At 36.4% G+C, this 18043-nt stretch overlaps 1 protein-coding gene and 2 non-coding genes across 5 annotated transcripts; 1 reads left to right on the top strand and 2 right to left on the bottom strand.

Annotated features, from left to right (window-relative positions):
* Positions 1-468: 468 nt before the first annotated feature.
* On the bottom strand, positions 469-564 carry LOC148919633 (small nucleolar RNA R24). The gene has a single exon (XR_016124802.1). It is a non-coding gene; the product is annotated as a small nucleolar RNA R24 (small nucleolar RNA).
* A 468-nt stretch (positions 565-1032) lies between these two features.
* On the bottom strand, positions 1033-1120 carry LOC148919632 (small nucleolar RNA snoR8a). The gene has a single exon (XR_016124855.1). It is a non-coding gene; the product is annotated as a small nucleolar RNA snoR8a (small nucleolar RNA).
* Positions 1121-6782: 5662 nt separating this feature from the next.
* Positions 6783-17477, top strand: PRP40A (pre-mRNA-processing protein 40A). 3 transcript variants are annotated; one of them, XM_008222179.2, is made up of 29 exons: positions 6783-6943; positions 7399-7456; positions 7758-7823; positions 7921-8256; positions 8355-8549; positions 9004-9077; positions 9326-9395; positions 10956-11008; positions 11133-11190; positions 11283-11647; positions 11757-11829; positions 12119-12217; positions 12308-12376; positions 12458-12535; positions 12734-12820; positions 12931-12965; positions 13087-13192; positions 13831-13911; positions 14000-14092; positions 14185-14238; positions 14314-14430; positions 14555-14653; positions 15153-15200; positions 15268-15360; positions 16018-16125; positions 16204-16268; positions 16372-16474; positions 16754-17056; positions 17170-17477. In XM_008222179.2, the coding sequence occupies exons 2-29, from the start codon at positions 7424-7426 to the stop codon at positions 17170-17172; spliced, it is 2964 nt and encodes a 987-aa protein (XP_008220401.2). In that variant the 5' UTR covers positions 6783-6943; positions 7399-7423; the 3' UTR covers positions 17173-17477. The 3 variants fall into 3 exon arrangements, with proteins under 3 accessions (XP_008220401.2, XP_008220399.2, XP_088901217.1); XM_008222177.2 differs by having other exon boundaries at positions 17150-17477; XM_089045091.1 differs by lacking the exon at positions 6783-6943 and adding an exon at positions 6966-6984 and having other exon boundaries at positions 17150-17477.
* Positions 17478-18043: the final 566 nt, after the last annotated feature.

Here is an 18043-nt window from a genome sequence, read left to right as displayed (position 1 = left end):
TACCGGCCAGACTTAAACTTGTTGGAAATGGGTGGATCATTAACAGTAATAATGGAGAAAGTGTGACAGGAGGCTTGTCCAACTATACATTAAGCTTCAGATTTGAAATATGTGGGTTTTATGGTAGTATATAATCTAGCCCGGGCATGAGGTACGCTCCACCAAGACTCTGCAGCCCTGAGGGCAAGATCAACTAGAGCTGCTGCCTGAGAGGATTGATGTCGACGAAGAAAGAAATATGCATATAATATTCACGTGGAAGTAACCATCCTTGCTGACCTTTGGCAACCTCCCTTGTATTGTGATTTGATTCTATTTTCTTAAAAAGGTTGATTTTCTGCGGTTTTTCTTTTTTTAGGGTAAGGTCTTATAGGATGATTTTGCTCTACATACTAGTTGAGAATCAAGATGTCCTACCTTTAGACCAATTTCTTTTGGGATTTAACCATATTAGCTAAAAAAAAAAGGAGAGCTCAGAAGCCAAGCGTAACAAGAGAATTTCATTGAAAATCCCAACTACAAAAGTTGGGACTTTCTTACGTGTTAGCTGCTCATCACTGCTACGTTTTGTCCTTTCAAATGTCAATTCATCTGCCTCAGAAAGTAACGTCACTCGAACCAAAATCTAAAATGATGATCCAGTTTTGATTCTTCCAAACGCAAAGCCATCTGGGTAAGCATAATGGTTTAACTTCTAGGGTTTTACAGATATCACTTGAAGATAATGTGGAGCTGTGCGTAACCCCATATTCATTTTTTACTACTGTCAACTAGGGCTTTAAACACCACCATGATTACTTTCAGGAGATGTCTAAACACAAAGCACTATAGCGAAGTGCTCTGTGGATACGAAAATCAACTCCTATTTCGATCCAGAACCAACAAATATTATCAAATTAAAGAAGGGGAAGAACAATCAAATTAACCCTAATGCCAAATTGAAAATTCAAGCTCATGGATGATAGAAAAATCAGCCGATTTGAACAAAAACAGAAGAAAATTTAAAATTGACAGAATTGAAATGGGTGAGTTGGTGCTCATATTCTATGGGTGTATAGGTGTCTGTCATGCCATGGCTATAGCATTCAGAACGAGGAATTTTTATAATCATCGCAACCAACCCTTCACAAATTCACAAATCACAGGAAATGGAACTTCACAAATTAAATCATCAAAAATAAATCTATAGATTTTGAAAACATATTTGAGTTCTGGGTTTGAAACCAGCTGAAAGAAGAGGAAACTGAAGGCCGCTGTGGTTGCTGCTTTCTCAACCAGTTTTTTCATATTTTTATAGAGAACGGTGAGGGGAAGCCCTAAAACCCTAGCGCGCCCACATCAAACTTAGGTCAAACGGCAGGAAAACGGTGTCGTGTCATCACATTAAAAACGACGCTGATATATTACATATTGGGCCTTGACAGAAGTGAACAACTGGGCCGACTAGCTTGGACCTAAAATTGAAGACAGAGGCCCGGTTTTCTGTTGCAAAACAAAATATATTGTAGCTTCAACTTCAAACTACAAGATTAAAAACTACATAATATTTGTCCTCATTTTTCATACGGTCATACCTAAACTAAAATACTATATAGCTTCCATATGAAGTTAAGATATTCCAATTCGTACAAATTAATATATCCTAACTTGCTTCCATTGATGGGATATGAGTTGATCGTCTCTCTTTTTATATGTATGAACGATGAATGAGCATTTGAACTACGTATGTATTTCATCATTTTAAAGCAAAGTATCATCACCCAAATTGTTTAATTGGTTAAATTGATCGATTTTGATTGTAAGGTTTTGATCGCTCCACGATTCACCACAACATAATATTTTAATACATTATTAAAAAGAAATGAATTCTTAGTTTCATTTATTATATGATCATAATTTGATTGATACCCAATTTATTAATTTCAATTTGAAGCGTATAGATATATGGATGAAAAATCATTGTCAATTGAGAGAGAGAGAGAGAGAGAGAGAGAGAGAGCGATGAGTACATGTAATTAAAAAGGAAAGGAAAAAACAAACAAAAAAACAAGGGATACCTAACATTAATGAAAAGAAAATACCCTAATTGTGATTCATACTCACGCCTCATTTATTTGAAACCAGTCTGAAAATCAATTCGGGTGTTCAGAAACATTAACCACCAAATCAAATCCAAGTTTGTTAGAGAACCCTATAGCTAAAGCCAAACTACGTATTCCTCACAACTTTTCTACGCTATTGATCAATGACGTGAACTGAAAAGGAGCTTGCCATCTTTTTTCCCATTATTCATTTCTGCATCCCTAACACAGAAACAAAATTTAGCTACCCATTTAAAGGCAAACGATTAGCACATAATCGCAGCCATAAACCAAAACATTTATCATTGCATTACTTGAACACCATGCACCGGAGAAGATCAAGTGACAGCGAGGCCGTTATGCCACGGCTATCTCGGGCTAGTGTACCCTTTTCGTGGGAGAATGAGCCCGGGATGTCAAGGTTGTAACAGTTGTACATGATGATCATCGTGATCATAAAGTACTATCAGAGCATTTGAACATGGAGCACTTAACGTTGAAGCTGAAGCCGCCTCCTTGTCTATCGACATCCCCAGGTAGGAGTTCTAGGTTTATGGTGGTTGATCGGCAAACCCGTCTTCCTCTGTGTTCTATTCAGCCTTCGCTTAGGTTAAACTCGTTCAGATTGATAGGTGGCGGTGTTAAAAAGGAAGAAGACCCATTTTTGGCTGCTTTGATGAAATGCAGAGCCAAGAACCCTAATAGTCCAGCAGGAAATTATGGTGAGAAGAAAGTTAAGACCATGTTCAGTTTCTCATGCAAGTATTCTTGTGGTGTTAGGGAGGACAGTATAATTAAAATGCCCCAGTCTCCTAAATAGAGAGATACCACGTTTGATGGCAACCAAACAGTGTTTTATTTGTCGTTTTTTCAATTTTTCACACTACCTAAAGGGCCTACGGTGTGTCGTTTTTTTTCTTCTTCCCACATAGAGAGAGATAGAGGAAGAAATGTGAACGTGGTCTATTTGTGTAGTTTTCGATTACCAAGTTTGGTGTCTCAATTTGTCGTTTTTTTTCCTTTCTTCTTCTTCACATAAAGGCCTTAGGCCCCTATCATTTGTTTATCATCATGATGTGGAAATATTGTTACTCTCTCATTATCGAACTCAATAAGATTTTATTTCTTATAACTTTCATTTACAAAAAGGTCAAGTTTCCTTTTGAGTTTTGACTTGCAAATTGTACTCAAAGATGGCAATGATGGGTACATGAAATATGTAGCCCCATTGTACCCTATCTAAACTCGTCTATATATACCATTACTTGCATATTATATCAAAAGAAACGAATAATCGTCAAATTCACCGTTCTATTTTTTTTTTGGGAGATTTTGGAAAAACACAAAGGAGAGAGAAAATTTGTAAAAGAAGCCAAAATAGACAAAATTGCCCTTATTTATTTTTGGATTTCTAAGGAATCATTTACATTTACATGCTTTGATTTGAAAGTTGAGAGGTTTTTTCTTTTTGAAAAGCTTTGACTTTTTCCAAAAGTGAAATTTTTTTTTTGCTAAAACCTAAATTTACTTTTTTTTTTTCTTCCATATAGTAATTTCCTTCTTACTTGTATACCGTGTGTCTTCAGTATCCAAGTTGAATTCATTACCTCACACCTAGCTACATCAAATGTTAAAATTAATAGAGAGAAGAAGAAAAAACTAGAGACTTATTGGTAACGCTAGTTGTGTGTCCCTTGGCATGAGAAAAGAGAAGTTTTCAACTTTGGTTTTTAAATGTGACAGAAAAGTCTATGGTGCTTGTCTTATGTACATGTGAAGAAGTTTAATATGAATTCAGTCAAACATCATCCAAGTTTGTCTCGTGGCTCCTTCAACTTCATTTCCCCACCAAAAATTTCAATTCAATCATATAACGTAATCAGCCAGGCCCACGATAAGCTCAGTAATCTTTCTTTTATCACCCATTCATTGTCTTTTCCATTCAATCTTTCACTCACAATACCTATATTAAAATTAACATGCCGGACACCAAAACTTTTTTGAATTATTATATTTTCATTTTATGTTATCTGACTTTTCCCATCTCTGTTTTAGAATCGTAAAAAGCCCCCTTCATGATAATTTGACATCGAAAGTCTATTGACTTTTTCTACCATTATATTTAATTTTACAATAACCCCATCCATAATCTCCTCTTCCTACTTTTGTTTAAAAATGAAGAAAATATCGCAGTGCTTTTTGGAAATTCATCAAGCTCTTGTTTTATCTTCACATTTTTATCGAGCTAAAAGATTCAATCGGACTTGTTGTCATATATGAAATAAATTAATTAATATGGTACACGTGCACCGCACGAGTTAAATAATTTGTTTTTTTGTAATTCTCTGGTAACATCATAATACAGTTTGGCTTTGCAATATTAAGCAAAATAAGAAAAAGTTATTTGGCTTCTGTCTTGTTTTTTCAATGCAATGAAGTAAAAAAAAATCATGGAAAAAATAATATAAATATATAGGCTATCTGGGACTAATTCAATTCTTTTTTTCTTTTTTTTTCTTTAGGTTTCGTTTGTATTTACTTACTTTTCAAGATATAGTTTTCTTCCTATGTCATAAAACAAATATGTATTTTGTGGATTTATTGCATTTTTTCAAGTGAAAGAGCAAACACATAACTTGTCCGCATCAACTAGTGACTGAAAAAAACCCCATTCTGAGATCCCCTTCACGTTTTATTTGCTTGGCCCTATCGAACTCTGCCGCTAAAAAAACAAAAAAAAACCCACAAAGCATATATATGTAGCTAGCTCACTATATATATATTCTCATTTTCTCCACGAATTTCATAACCATAGAAAAAACCCAAGTATGAGTAGTGTCCACTATTCCCTAGGCAAGGTGCCCTTCTCATGGGAAAACATGCCTGGTGTCTCCAAAGCCACACAACCACCACACCCCTACAGAGAGCTGCCACCCCCACCTTGCCCTTGTGGTGAGGCTTCTCCTAAACTCTCTCTCCAAGATTTTCATCTGCCTCTGCCTCCCTGCACCTTTCAGCCCCTCTCAAGAAGCTCCTCCACAAAGGCTCTTAGAAAACATGAAGACCCTTTTCTAGTGGCCTTCAAAGAGTGCACCAAGCCCCCCGAGGGGAAGGCAAAGGACAAGACGACGTCGTCGAATAAATATTGGTTTCGATCTGGACTGGGGAGTTGGTTTGGGTTTGGCTTGTCGTGTAAACGGTCGAGCAGTGTAAGGGATGATAGTTTGGTCAGGGTGTCTCGGGTTCCCTATCAGAGAGACGGAACACTTTAGACTTTGTTCATTTCCAATTAGTATGTGTATTTGGCCCTAGCTATGGCTAGGGATAACGATCTTCATGGTGATCATTTTTAAGAAAATGATGTTGCAATATTTGGTTTGGAATTTTATCATGTTTTCAACTTTCGTTTTTCTTTTCTTGAGTTTGGTCTATCAGAAAGTACTTAAGTGAGCCAATATTATATAATCTCTAGTGTGTTCATGACAAGAGATATTCGCGGAAGGAAATCAATTGAACTCATGACCTCATTCATGAGTAAGAGTAAATACTTTAATCACTTAGAGCTACAATGAGAACTTGCCGAAAACAGAGACAAACCATTAATTTGTGATATAATGAGAGTATGGTTATTATTTATGAATTTGTGGAATCCTCAACAAGGACTTTGGTTCATAATAAATAAACTGGGTATTGAAAACACCAGTTCTTGATCCCCCTTTGAATGAGTGATTTGCTTTGTCGTATCATTGAAATTTGAAGCTTAGTTAATATGGTAAATTTTGAATTTTATTTTCTGAAATAAGCAACAAAAGATATTTAGAAAAAAACATTTACACACACTTTGGTAGGTAAAGTTCAAATTGAAGTACCTTAAATAAAACTGGGAAATCAATGACTATTTAAGTGAAGAAATGAGGGGAAATCATGACTAATTTGAGTGAAGAAATGAGTTAGATTAATCAATTTAATTTATGATTTTCAAGCATTGTATTATTAATTTTAATGTGTAATTCGTGTAATTTTTGAGTCATTACAGATTAATAAATATAGTGGAAGTTATGAATTGAAATATCCATTTCAAATAAGTAAACATGATACATGCTTCATCTTAAGAGCCAGTTTGAGATTGCTATCACTTAAAAAAAAAGTTACTTATGCTATTCTTTGAAAGATTGGTAACAAAAACGACATGAAGAGCCTAGTGGTTGCCCTTGCCGGGAGGGGGATCAAGCCCCAAATTTGTCTTCCAAGAAGTCAAGCCAGCTGGGGCCCACTAAACCATGTGAGCCCTCAGCAAAACGAGCCCGTGCTCTAGCTCTGGGTTAGAAACCAAATTTAAAAAAAAAAAATACAAATAAATACTTAGTCATATTATTCACTTCATACCAAAACTCTATATAAATTTCTCTATCATATCTCATGTGAATAGTTGTTGCCATTACAATAGTGGAAACACCATTTTTGCAAATTGTCATTTGCCACTAATCACATAAATAGAATCATTGTCATTTATGACAAATCGAATTGTATTTTGGCCTTTTCCAAAATGTCTCAAGGAAAAAAGGGTGCGGGTGGGTACATCCGACCCGCTCAAAGCGACCCGAACCACGATGCACAAGTAAGAATCCTTTAACTGTGACTGCGTGTAAATTTCGCGGAACACAGGGTAATTATTGGAAGTCGGTAAACGTTACTACAACTGTCTTCTGATTTCTTGAGCCCTCTTTCTCTCTAAACAAATCCTCTGATTTCTTAAACCCTAGCACCTGGGTGGACACATAGTCAGCGAGATCATCTACCGCTATCGTTCGTCAGCAAGAACAAGTTCTCGCACCACTGATTGCCCACTCCTTTTCCCACCTGTAAGTGCTTCTTCTCCTCCGTCCTCTCAAAACTCAGAACGGTCGTCTTCTTCTTTCTTTCCTCAACATTTGCCCAAGTGCAGAGTCCCCTATTACAAATGGTCCTTCGAATTCTTGCTTCTAAATAGAAGCTTCTTTCATTTGAGTGTTCTCAACATTTGCCCTAGGGTTCAAGTTGCAGAGTCCAATTAGATTAAATTACAGGCTTATTATTTTTTATATACAAATGGTCCGTGGTCGAATTCATTTTAGTAATTGCGGATGGGAAGTCTAAATAGAAGCTGTGCATAGATGAGTTTAGGTGCATTTGAGTGTTCGTTTTCAACTAGTCTCATATTGGAATCAATTCTTTACCTGGTTTGATGCACTTGCAGTCACAGTTTCCTGATTTTGGGTCTCCAACTAGCGTTAGCTTGTTGATTTTATTGAAAATATTTGTTTGTTGATTTTTGCAGGTTGCCTAATTGCATATGCGCTGAAATGGCTAATAACCCTCAGTCCTCAGCTGCGCAGGTACCTAACTTCTAACCTCATCATTGCTAAGCAGTCATTATGAGTTTATTTTTGTCCCGTAATGTAATTCACTTTGAATTATGGTTTATGATTTAGATAGTGGAATTACATATACATGTCTTTCTAGGGGCCATATAAACTTCATATTCTGTCAGTACTTACTTTAACCATTCTAAGTGTATAAACAAATGTGGTTCAGTAATATTTTTATTATGTAATTCCTTCCTTATAGGAATACACTATTAACTTATTTTTAATTTTTGTCTTTTTTCTTTAATCTCTCCTTCCCTCTATCGGTCAGCCATTTCGGCCTCCTCCAGTTGCTTCCTTGGGTCCTCAAAGTTTTGGTTCATCCCCATCTCTTCAAGTAATTTCTTCTCCTGCCTATCTTCGGTGACTTTTGTCATCTCTACTTTCTGGTCGATTATTAATAAGTGGTGTATGTACAAATCTCTTTGATGCAGTATCGACCAGTGGTTCCAACACAGCAAGCACAACAGTTTATTCAATCAGCCTCCCAACAGTTTCAGCCTGTGGGACAAGGTATTCCTTCTTCAAATGTTGGGATGCCTGCTAGTCAAAGTCAGCAATTACAATTTTCTCAACCAATGCAACCATATCCTCTCAGGCCAAGTCAGCCTGGTCATGCTGCACCTTCGTCACAGGCTGTGCCTATGCAATACATGCAGACGAGGCCTATTACATCTGCCCCATCACAGTCTCAGCAACCTGCCCTACCTTTTAATAATCAGATGCCTGGCTTAGCTGGTGGTGGAATGCCGTATTCTTCATCATATATGGTAAGCTCACACGATGTTATCTCTGTATATGTGTTTGTTTTCCTTGATTTTATTGAGCAGATTTTTTCATATACTTACATGCACCTGAATTGTTTCAGTTCGCACCACCTTCATATGCCCAGCCACAAAATAATGTCAGTTCTTCGTCCCAGTTTCAGCCAATCTCTCAAGTGCAAGCACATGTATCTGTCACAGGACAGCCTTGGGTGTCCTCTGGAAATCAGGGTGCAGCAGTTCCTACACCGGTACCGCAGTCCGGTCAACATCCTTCAAGCACTACTTTCACAGATTCTGTAAGTTCTTTATTTATTGTATTTCATTCAATTCAATTACCTTCAACCCCATTGAAGGATACCAATGTCATGACTTTTGTACATGCAACCTATTTTGATATCTGATTTTGACACTAATTGTTAAAGTCATCTGGTTTTACAGATGCCAAAAGAACTATCATCTGAGTGAATTTCTAATTATTGCATCATCTAAATTGTCATTTTTATCACACTGGTTATGTTATTACAATTGTCATACATCCCCTATGAGACAAGATGCACACTTAGGTGCAAATAGAAGACTTGAAAAGCAATGCAAGCAATCAGGAACTTTGTGGTAGTTGTCTACTAAGTTCTCAGACACGACACTGATAATTTTATTTTAACCCTGATTTAGACATCGAGCACATTACTGTCACATGGAAAATGATATTTTTTTTGTTGTTGGTGTAATTTGTACTTTACTAAATTTCAGGCTGTAAATGTTCCTAGCCAAACACAGCAGTCTTCTTCTGATTGGCAAGAGCATACATCGGGTGATGGAAGAAGGTAATTCATGATTTCTCCACAGCTCATGTTTTCTCTACTTTTCTCCTCGAAGTTGATGAAATGTTCAATTTATACTGGTAAAATATAAATATTTTAGGCTGCTAATGGTCCATTATGTAGTTTTCAATATGAAACAGTGTGGTTCATTATTTTGAGAGTTACTTTCTGATTTTCTTTTAGTTATTCTGAAGTCCTTCCTGACCTTGTGTGTTTTTTATTTCTGGTTTCTGATGGATTCATTTTTTCAGATATTATTTCAACAGAAGAACAAAACAATCTAGTTGGGAGAAGCCTTTAGAATTGATGACACCGATGGAGGTGAGTCATATTGCTGACTTGTTACCAGTAGCTAGAACTTTTATATTTCATCTCCAATTACCTGTTGAACATGCCCTTGAAATGTTTTTTTTTTTAATTTGCACTATAAATTTTGTTGCCATTTGTGGATGTTTGACAATTTTAGGTTGTAGCCATGCTTAAATTGATCGAAATTGTTTATGCGAATTATCCTTTTATTTGCATGTGCTTCAACTGGTTTGTAGATGTCATGGCAAGTCTGGAGAAATTTTACGACTGCTCTGTAAGCTCACTTTGAAGACGGGGTTTCAGTTTCACAAGGCAGGCAGTAATTGTTATTTACATCTTATTTATCTTGTAGTTGGATGTGGTTAATGAATGCCAAGCAGTAATTGTTGCCTTCCTTCATCTCATCCATCCTCCTTGCTGGAGTTTGAAGATGGGCGTGCTTTTGCCTGCTTATTGAGGCAATTTATGACTCTCTGTGGGTTGTTTTTGTTTTAGTATCTTATTAGGAAAATATTATTCATTTATATATGATTCTTATAAGCACACCCAGCCGTCTCATAGATTGACATGTACATACACTCACGTGCACATACACACACAGACACAGATGTGCACCCAAACTCCCACTTTGATGCTGCTTGGCTATTTAATAACTTTTTTTAATATAAATTTTAAGTTTGTATGAGGATAACCATACATGATTGGTTTTTTAAATAATTTTCTTGAAAAGTTATCTCTGCATGTGCTTGTTCGTTTGTATATGACATTTTTGCTGTCTATGGTTTATAAAGGCTTTTTCAACAGGAACTCTTGTGCTACTTTCAGAGGTATGAAATGTCATGTCACTGGGATTGGGGGTTCCCACTTTAACAATTATTGGGTCTTTGAATATTATTTGTATGTGTCGTAGTTTTATCTGTCATGGTTTCATTAAATGCCAAGAAGGTCTAACGGTATGTTTAATTCGACTAGCATAAAATGGAAGATATCAAGGATATTTAGAACTTCTTGTGTGTACTGTTATTTCTTTTCTGCTGGTGTTAATAAGTTATTTGGAGTTCTCTCCCTGTTGCTTTGCCACAGAAGGCAAGGAACCAGAGTCCTATAACAGTCTACACATATGTGGAATTTGACTGGGATTATTCTTCACTCTTCTTTTTCATTTTTCATCTGTTACAAGGATTTCGTTCAGTCTTCATCTATTTTATTTCTGGTACACCTGTTGGGTGTGTAATTGACCTCAGCAGGGCAGACATCTTCATTTATAGACATGTATTGATCTCAGGTTGACGGCATGTTTATTTCTCACTGTCTGTCCTTTAAATTTCCTTATAATTTCTGTTATCATTTGATCAAGGTTGTGTTTTCTTTTGTGCCCCATTGCTATTTGTTTAAAAACCTATTTTCTAGTCTACTGTAGAAACTCGTGTACTGTTATCTTTTTCTAGTGAACTTTGTATCCATGACTGATTATGCTCATAGTTATGAACTTATAACCATGACCTTTAGTATTCTTTCTCAAATGACTTTATTGAGACTATTTTCACTTAATAATTTTTGTCACTATGATAGAGAGCCGATGCATCAACTGTTTGGAAGGAATATACTTCTTCAGATGGGAAAAAGTGCGTCATATCCTTATATTTCTATTTGCTTTTTCTAGTTATTGCTTTTGTTTTCTCAATATGCATTGTTTATAAAATTGTTGTGGCCTGTTGTTAACTATTAATTTCTGGGTGGCTGTTGCAGGTATTATTACAACAAAGTTACAAGGGAATCTAAGTGGACAATTCCAGAGGAGTTAAAGGTTTCTTACCATTTCCTGTTAGTTTTTCTTCGTCTTCAGCCTCCTCCTTTTTTTTATTACTAATATTCTCACTCTGAACTACGTGCTTCCAGTTGGCTCGTGAACAGGCTCAAAGAGAACTTGCCCAGGGAACACGTTCAGAAATGAATTTGACTTCTCATGCCCCTCCTGCTGTTGCTGCTGAAACACCTATGGGATCTAGTTCAGTTGGCCCCAGCACTTCTTCAGCCCTACCTGGGATGGTATCGAGCCCAGTTGCAGTTATACCTGTGTCTTCCTTTTCTAATCCTTCCCCCGTTGCGCCTACTGGATCATCAGTTGCTTCTGGTGCACAGTCTTCCATAACAGGTGGCGTTGGCATTCAGCCTCCTGTGGTGACTGTCACTCCACTGCCTGCTTCTGTTTCAGGGAGTACTGGAGTTCCTCCTACTTTGGTCAGCACCATTACAAAATCAGTGTATGAATTTTTTTTTCAGTGCTTTATTTTCCACGTCCTGTTAATATTTTTATGATTCACATTATGTGTTCTAGTTCAAATTGGTTTTATATGTTCTGAAAAATTACAGGAGTACCTATGAAAATGTAACATCTCAAGATATTGGAAGTGCAGATGATGGAGCTTTTACTCAAGATATCGAGGTAAGGTTTGATTCTTAATGGCTATTGCAAATGTCCTAAACTGAGCCGGAAGTTTCCAGTCAAGTCCTACAAAATTATGGTTGCACAATATAGATAAAAGTACATTAATTTCGCCTTTTCTTGACAGCATGTTGAAATCTAAGACTGATTTCACAGCAGTTCTTTTTAAAGAAAGGTTTAATTTTAGCTAGTCCCTATTGCAAAAGGCACCTACCTGTGAGGAACACAATTACCCGAGACAGTTTTGCAGAATGCTTCATTTTCTTTTTCTGAGATTTCTCTCTGGCAGGAAGCAAAAAGAGGAATGGCAGTTGCTGGAAAAGTCAATGTGACTCCGTCAGAGGAGAAAACAGTTGATGAAGAACCATTGGTGTATGCCAATAAGCAGGTACGCATATAAGATTTTATGTCTTTGTCCAATTTTTCATTGTCGTGCATGTTCAAAGAATAATATGTGTATAATTATGTTCTCTTTTAGGAGGCAAAAAATGCATTTAAAGCACTTCTGGAATCTGCAAATGTTCACTCCGATTGGACTTGGGAGCAGGTAGCTTGGCTATTCCATTCTTATTATCACCATCTTTTGTTGTTGAAGAGTCTTCTAACAGTTTTTGAAACGTTATATCAGACAATGAGAGAGATCATTAATGACAAAAGATATGGTGCTTTAAAAACTCTAGGTGAGAGGAAGCAAGCATTTAATGAGGTAATCTTATTAATGATTTCTTAACTGCTTTAGAGTGTTTGTCGTTCTTTTGTTTATTTGCACATATTCAAGACCACTTTTATTTCATTAGAATTGTGCACTGCTCAATGACTCTCCCCTTGATTAATATTCATGATTTTTATCAAGAATATTTCGCATCATTTTCTGACCTAAAACTAATGAGATTTATTAATTTAGTACTTGGGTCAAAGGAAAAAACTGGAGAATGAAGAGAGGCGCATGAGGCAGAAAAAAGCTCGGGAAGAATTTTCAAAAATGTTGGAAGTATGTTGCTTTCTAGTCATAATTGGTGACTGCTTTTTTCTTTAATAATTTTATAATACATCATGCCTTGATCTGAACAAAATTGTTTGTATTTTGATATTTTTCTGAAGGAGTCCAAGGAACTTACGTCAGCAACCAGATGGAGGTTTACTCCTCTCTGTTCTATGAATAGTGTGATTTTGAGTTTAGTATTTTCATATGTATTTTATGACTGGGAAGCATGCAAAATGTTTTAGATGTTCTGACTGATGTATTGGCCTGATCAGCAAAGCTGTCAGTATGTTTGAAAATGATGAACGTTTCAAGGCTGTAGAACGAGCGAGGGACCGGGAAGATCTTTATGAGAGCTACATTGTAGAATTGGAGAGGAAGGTAACAATTTGCGTTTCATTTTTCATTTTCTGACTTATGCCATGCACCATTTGTAGATATCATATTGTAAATTAGGACTTATATTTGACTCCTGATGTTAGTCTAAAAGATTTTTGGTATCGAGTAGATAGGATTGAGAATTGGCTCTACATGCTTTTAAGCATGAATTATGTTGAAGAACCACAAATTGGTGGTATTGGCTTATTGGCTTGCTGTCTCACTTATTGTCCAGTTCTCCACTTGTTATAACTCCCTTCACTTTGTGGATTTGTTTAAATTTGCATTTTCCAACTGTTGAATTTGCTTTGGTAGAACCGCCTTAAATGGTATCCTCATTTTCATTGCCCTTTAGGTGTACAAAACTCAATGGGGTGCTCATGTTACTTACATATAGATGTTGACACTTCCTAGATTGTAGGGAATATAAACTGACAGAAAAGAATACAATTTTGAGTTCTTTTCTCAAACAAAAGCAATAAAAAACTACTGAGATACATTTATCTTTTAGAGTGAATTGATTGCCATGTATTAGTATTCCATTGTCATTCTCGTTTGGAGTGGGCAGATTAAAATTAGTGGTCTCATATGTCACAGAGGATGCCTATTCTTACTGCCTAGGTTTCGATTCTTATATGCAGGAAAAAGAAAAGGCGGCTGAAGAGCATAAGCAGAATATTGCAGAGTATAGAAAATTCCTGGAATCTTGTGACTTTATCAAGGTAAGCCTTGTAAAAGGAATGTGTACGTGTATTTTATTGTGACTGATTTTATCTATTACCTTTTTTCATGATCGTCATTCATCTGCAGGTGAACAGCCAGTGGCGGAAAGTTCAAGATCGCTTAGAGGATGATGAGAGATGCTTGCGTCTTGAAAAACTTGACAGGTTGCTCATTTTCCAGGTAGATCACATAATCTAAGTTCAATCATGTGTGTGAGAAGATTGGTTGTGTTCATGTACCAGAACTATATGATGTTTTTGTTGTTGTTGCAGGACTATATTCGTGACCTTGAGAAGGAAGAAGAGGAGCAAAAGAAGATACTGAAGGTATAATCCATATAAATGATAATTTATCTGTCTTCTAGTTCAATGTTCTTATCTTTGTGTTTTGCTAAATTTAAGGAACAATTGAGGCGGGTTGAGAGGAAAAACCGCGATGAGTTTCGAAAGCTGATGGAAGAACATGTTGCCGACGGTACTCTTACAGCTAAAACTCACTGGCGCGATTACTGCATGAAGGTGCTCAACTCTAATTGTTGTGGCGATAATATATGAAGAAGAGCTGCATAGTAAATTAAAAGACAAATGTTTGATTGCTTCTGCATCTGAAGCTCTTTTGATAAGTGTTGTCTTTGGATTGTAGGTTAAAGACCTGTCTTCGTATGAAGCTGTTGCATCTAACACCTCTGGTTCAACACCAAAAGAATTGTTTGAGGATGTTGCTGAAGAATTAGAGAAACAGGTGTGTTACCTAGCATCTTATACCATCATGTCTTGATCCATTAATTATCTTTATTTTAGCTAATGTTGAGAATAGAATCCGACATCGAGAATTATTGGCCTTGCATAACAATATATAAATCTTAGACCTCTCCACCAGCCTACTGGTTTTCGATTAGATGCTTTAGCTTCTACATAAGTATCAGAGCGGACAATTCACATGTCAGGGTAACAGTCATGTGCTCCTCGCACCCAATATAATTCGTCCACGTGTTTGGCTCAGTCATGCCATGCGTGAGGGGTGAGTTGTTGAGTATAGAATCTGACGTCTGGAATTAATTGCCATGCATAAAAGTATATATTATCGTGGGCCTCTTCGCCCATTGCCAATTTATAATGGGTCGTATGCATGTATACATTAAGAATACAATTTTAGTAATGGAGTTTGATTGCTCAACACAATGTAACCTGCAATGCAGATGACTCTGTATGTCTGACATTGTTCTTTTGCTTATGGACAGTATCATGAAGATAAAGCTCGGATAAAGGATGCAATGAAGTTGGGGAAGGTATGATTTTATAAACTTGTGTGAAATTTTTGAAAACATGTCAAATATTAATCAATTTTTCCCTCAGGTTACCCTGGCTTCTACACTGGCATTTGAAGAATTTAAGGTTGCTATTTTGGAAGATATTGGTTTCCCATCAATATCAGACATTAACTTTAAGGTAACCCCTTTCACTTCTTTGTCCTTTCTTTTTGATATTTGCCGTTCCTTTCCTAAAACTGAAAATTGTTCATTTGCATACTTTGAATATAAAGGTCCGTAGAATTCAATTTAATTGTGTTATTTCATTGGTTGCTGGCATATTTCCCCCTGATTAACCAAATAAAATTTGTTTGTGCCTGGAACTATTGAAGTGGCTATTTGTATTGTATAGTTCACTACAAATGGTACCCTTCAAATTTAGACTTATAGGGCTCACATGTTTGTAGCAATTTCGTGTTTCTTGTATATTCTTCTAACAAATACATGCACATTTGTCAAAAAAGATGAAATAAAAAGGCGATACTCTTCTTGGTTTTCACATAAGTGAGTGCTTCTTCACTTACTAAAGCTGAAGGGTTTCAAAATGACAGCCAGTAATTTATTGAAGTGTCACCACAATCTCCATCTGATTCGGCACAATGAATACACTGTAATGCCGTCATCTGTAACACTCAGTTCACTGATGCAAGGATCAACTTTGTTTTGGTTTCTAAATCAGCAACAACTTTGATTTGGTTTCTCTTCATACCATGATATGACTGTTAAGCGTATTCATATTTACATGTACATGGTGTGTGTATTTGAGAGTCTGCTAATACTTTTACTTATTTTGAAGCTTGTATATGAGGAATTATTAGAGAGAGCCAAGGAGAAGGAGGAGAAAGAAGCAAAGAAGCGTCAACGACTAGGTGATGACTTCAATAAGCTATTGCACACATTCAAGGTGTGGGGTCACTCTTGTGGATTAAATTAAGTGTTACGTTAGAGATTGCATTGACCTTCCATGTTCTGTGCCTTGTAGGAAATAACTGCTTCTTCTAATTGGGAAGATTGCAAACACCTTTTTGAAGAAACCCAAGAATACAGGTTTTTCTAATGATAACTTACTAGTGAAAACATTTTAACACGTTTTTTTTCCCTCTGAATGTTTGATATTGCTGTTTGTAAATGTTTTCTTGCTTATTTTCAGATCAATTGGGGAAGAGAACTTTAGTAGGGAAGTTTTTGAGGAATATATTACAAACTTACAGGAGAAGGCTAAAGAGAAAGAACGCAAGCGAGAGGAGGAAAAGGTGTGGATTTTATTGCTATGTATAAGTTGGTTGGTCTTTTTATTCCTAGAAGACCAAGATAGATCTCATATTACATGCCATTTTAAAATTTGTGCTTTAAAATGAAATATTGAGTAAAAGCATTTCTGGTTTGGACTTGTACAATTTTCTGGACGACTCATTATTTTATCTTTGCCGACTCAAAATTGATTCCATGAATCATAACTTGGTTAATTTAGTTTTGGTACATGTTTTCATGCTTGAATTTGGAATTTTTGTACTGATTTTATTTCTTTGCAGGCTAAAAAAGAGAGAGAGAGAGAGGAGAAAGAGAAGCGTAAGGATAAAGAGAGAAAGGAGAAGGAGAGAGAACGTGAAAAAGAGAAGGGAAAAGAACGGTCTAAGAAGGATGAAACAGATAGTGAAAATGTAGACGTAACTGAGAGTCATGGTCATAAAGAAGATAAGAAAAGGGAGAAAGACAAAGATAGAAAGCACCGGAAGCGGCATCAAAGTTCCATGGATGATGTAGGTTCTGATAAGGAGGAGAAAGAAGAGTCTAAGAAACGCAGACATAGTAGCGACCGCAAAAGATCAAGAAAAGTATGTGAACTTGTTTTCTAATATATTTGGTCGAAACTTTTAAGCTATTTATGAATGGAAATTGTATGATATTTTCCTGGTGTTTTATGGTAGCATACACCTGAATCTGACAGTGAAAGTCGGCATAGAAGACACAAGAGAGAGCATCAGGATGGTTCCCGTCGAAATGGTGGATATGGGGAACTTGAAGATGGGGAGGTTGGTGAAGATGGGGAAATTCAGTAGCCTTGCTGTTCTATTTTTACAGTGCTGTGAATTTTGTGGCTCTGCGAGATGTAAGCGTATTATGGTTTAAACATTCCAAATATACCCAATTCTTTTTAGGAGTTCTTATGGTTATACACTGGAAATTTGATAGATCACATGATGCTTCTGTTAATTATGAAGGAATAACTAATACGTTAAGAGTTTCTTCTTTAAAGCATTATGTATGCAAAGTATATTTGATTTCTATGCCAAGGCGGTGTGCTGTGTGTAAAAGTTATGAGGATCGAAAACTTTCATCACAGTTAATTTTAATTGAATGCAGTGCACGATCCAACGCTGGCTGGAAGGCAGTAGTGCTAGTATTACATGTAAATGTATTTTAGCTACCCAGTAAAATGTACTGAGCAGTAGAATTTATGATACGGGGATAAGATTAATCTCAATGGACCACTGGATTGACAAGTTGCTTTCATTTGAAATGTGCATTAGATCCTACCATAATTTCGAGTTTTCTTGTGTCATATAAATTTCTGGTTGATTGCAAGATAGTTGAACTTCATATCGCCAACTGCAATACAGAATGATCATATCTCTCATGTGATCGTGGAAGCTGATTGGGACCATATGATGGCTGCATATGGCCCCTTTGGAATGAGACCGACCTTCACATTAAATGCAGAGAGGGATGGGGCAGAATAATTTTGGCACTCTAATCTAACGTCTTTCTATGCCGGTTGTTCAAATATCTACATCAACCAAGTTATCATGGCCTGGTATAAT

The sequence above is a fragment of the Prunus mume genome, linkage group LG2 (genome assembly GCF_029339155.1).
Source record: "Prunus mume cultivar Tortuosa linkage group LG2, ASM2933915v1, whole genome shotgun sequence".
In the NCBI taxonomy this organism is placed as follows: Eukaryota; Viridiplantae; Streptophyta; class Magnoliopsida; order Rosales; family Rosaceae; genus Prunus; species Prunus mume.
Note: the sequence above shows the minus strand (reverse complement) of the source record. Positions and strands in the feature narration are given on the sequence as shown.

Bases quoted from the DNA above. Each gene is read 5' to 3' on its own strand.
- PRP40A (XM_008222177.2), top strand. From the start codon at position 7,424: ATGGCTAATAACCCTCAGTCCTCAGCTGCGCAG. The intron at 11,830-12,118 runs GTAAGGTTTGAT...TCTCTCTGGCAG, and splicing joins CTTTTACTCAAGATATCGAG to GAAGCAAAAAGAGGAATGGC. The intron at 14,239-14,313 runs GTATAATCCATA...GCTAAATTTAAG, and splicing joins AGCAAAAGAAGATACTGAAG to GAACAATTGAGGCGGGTTGA.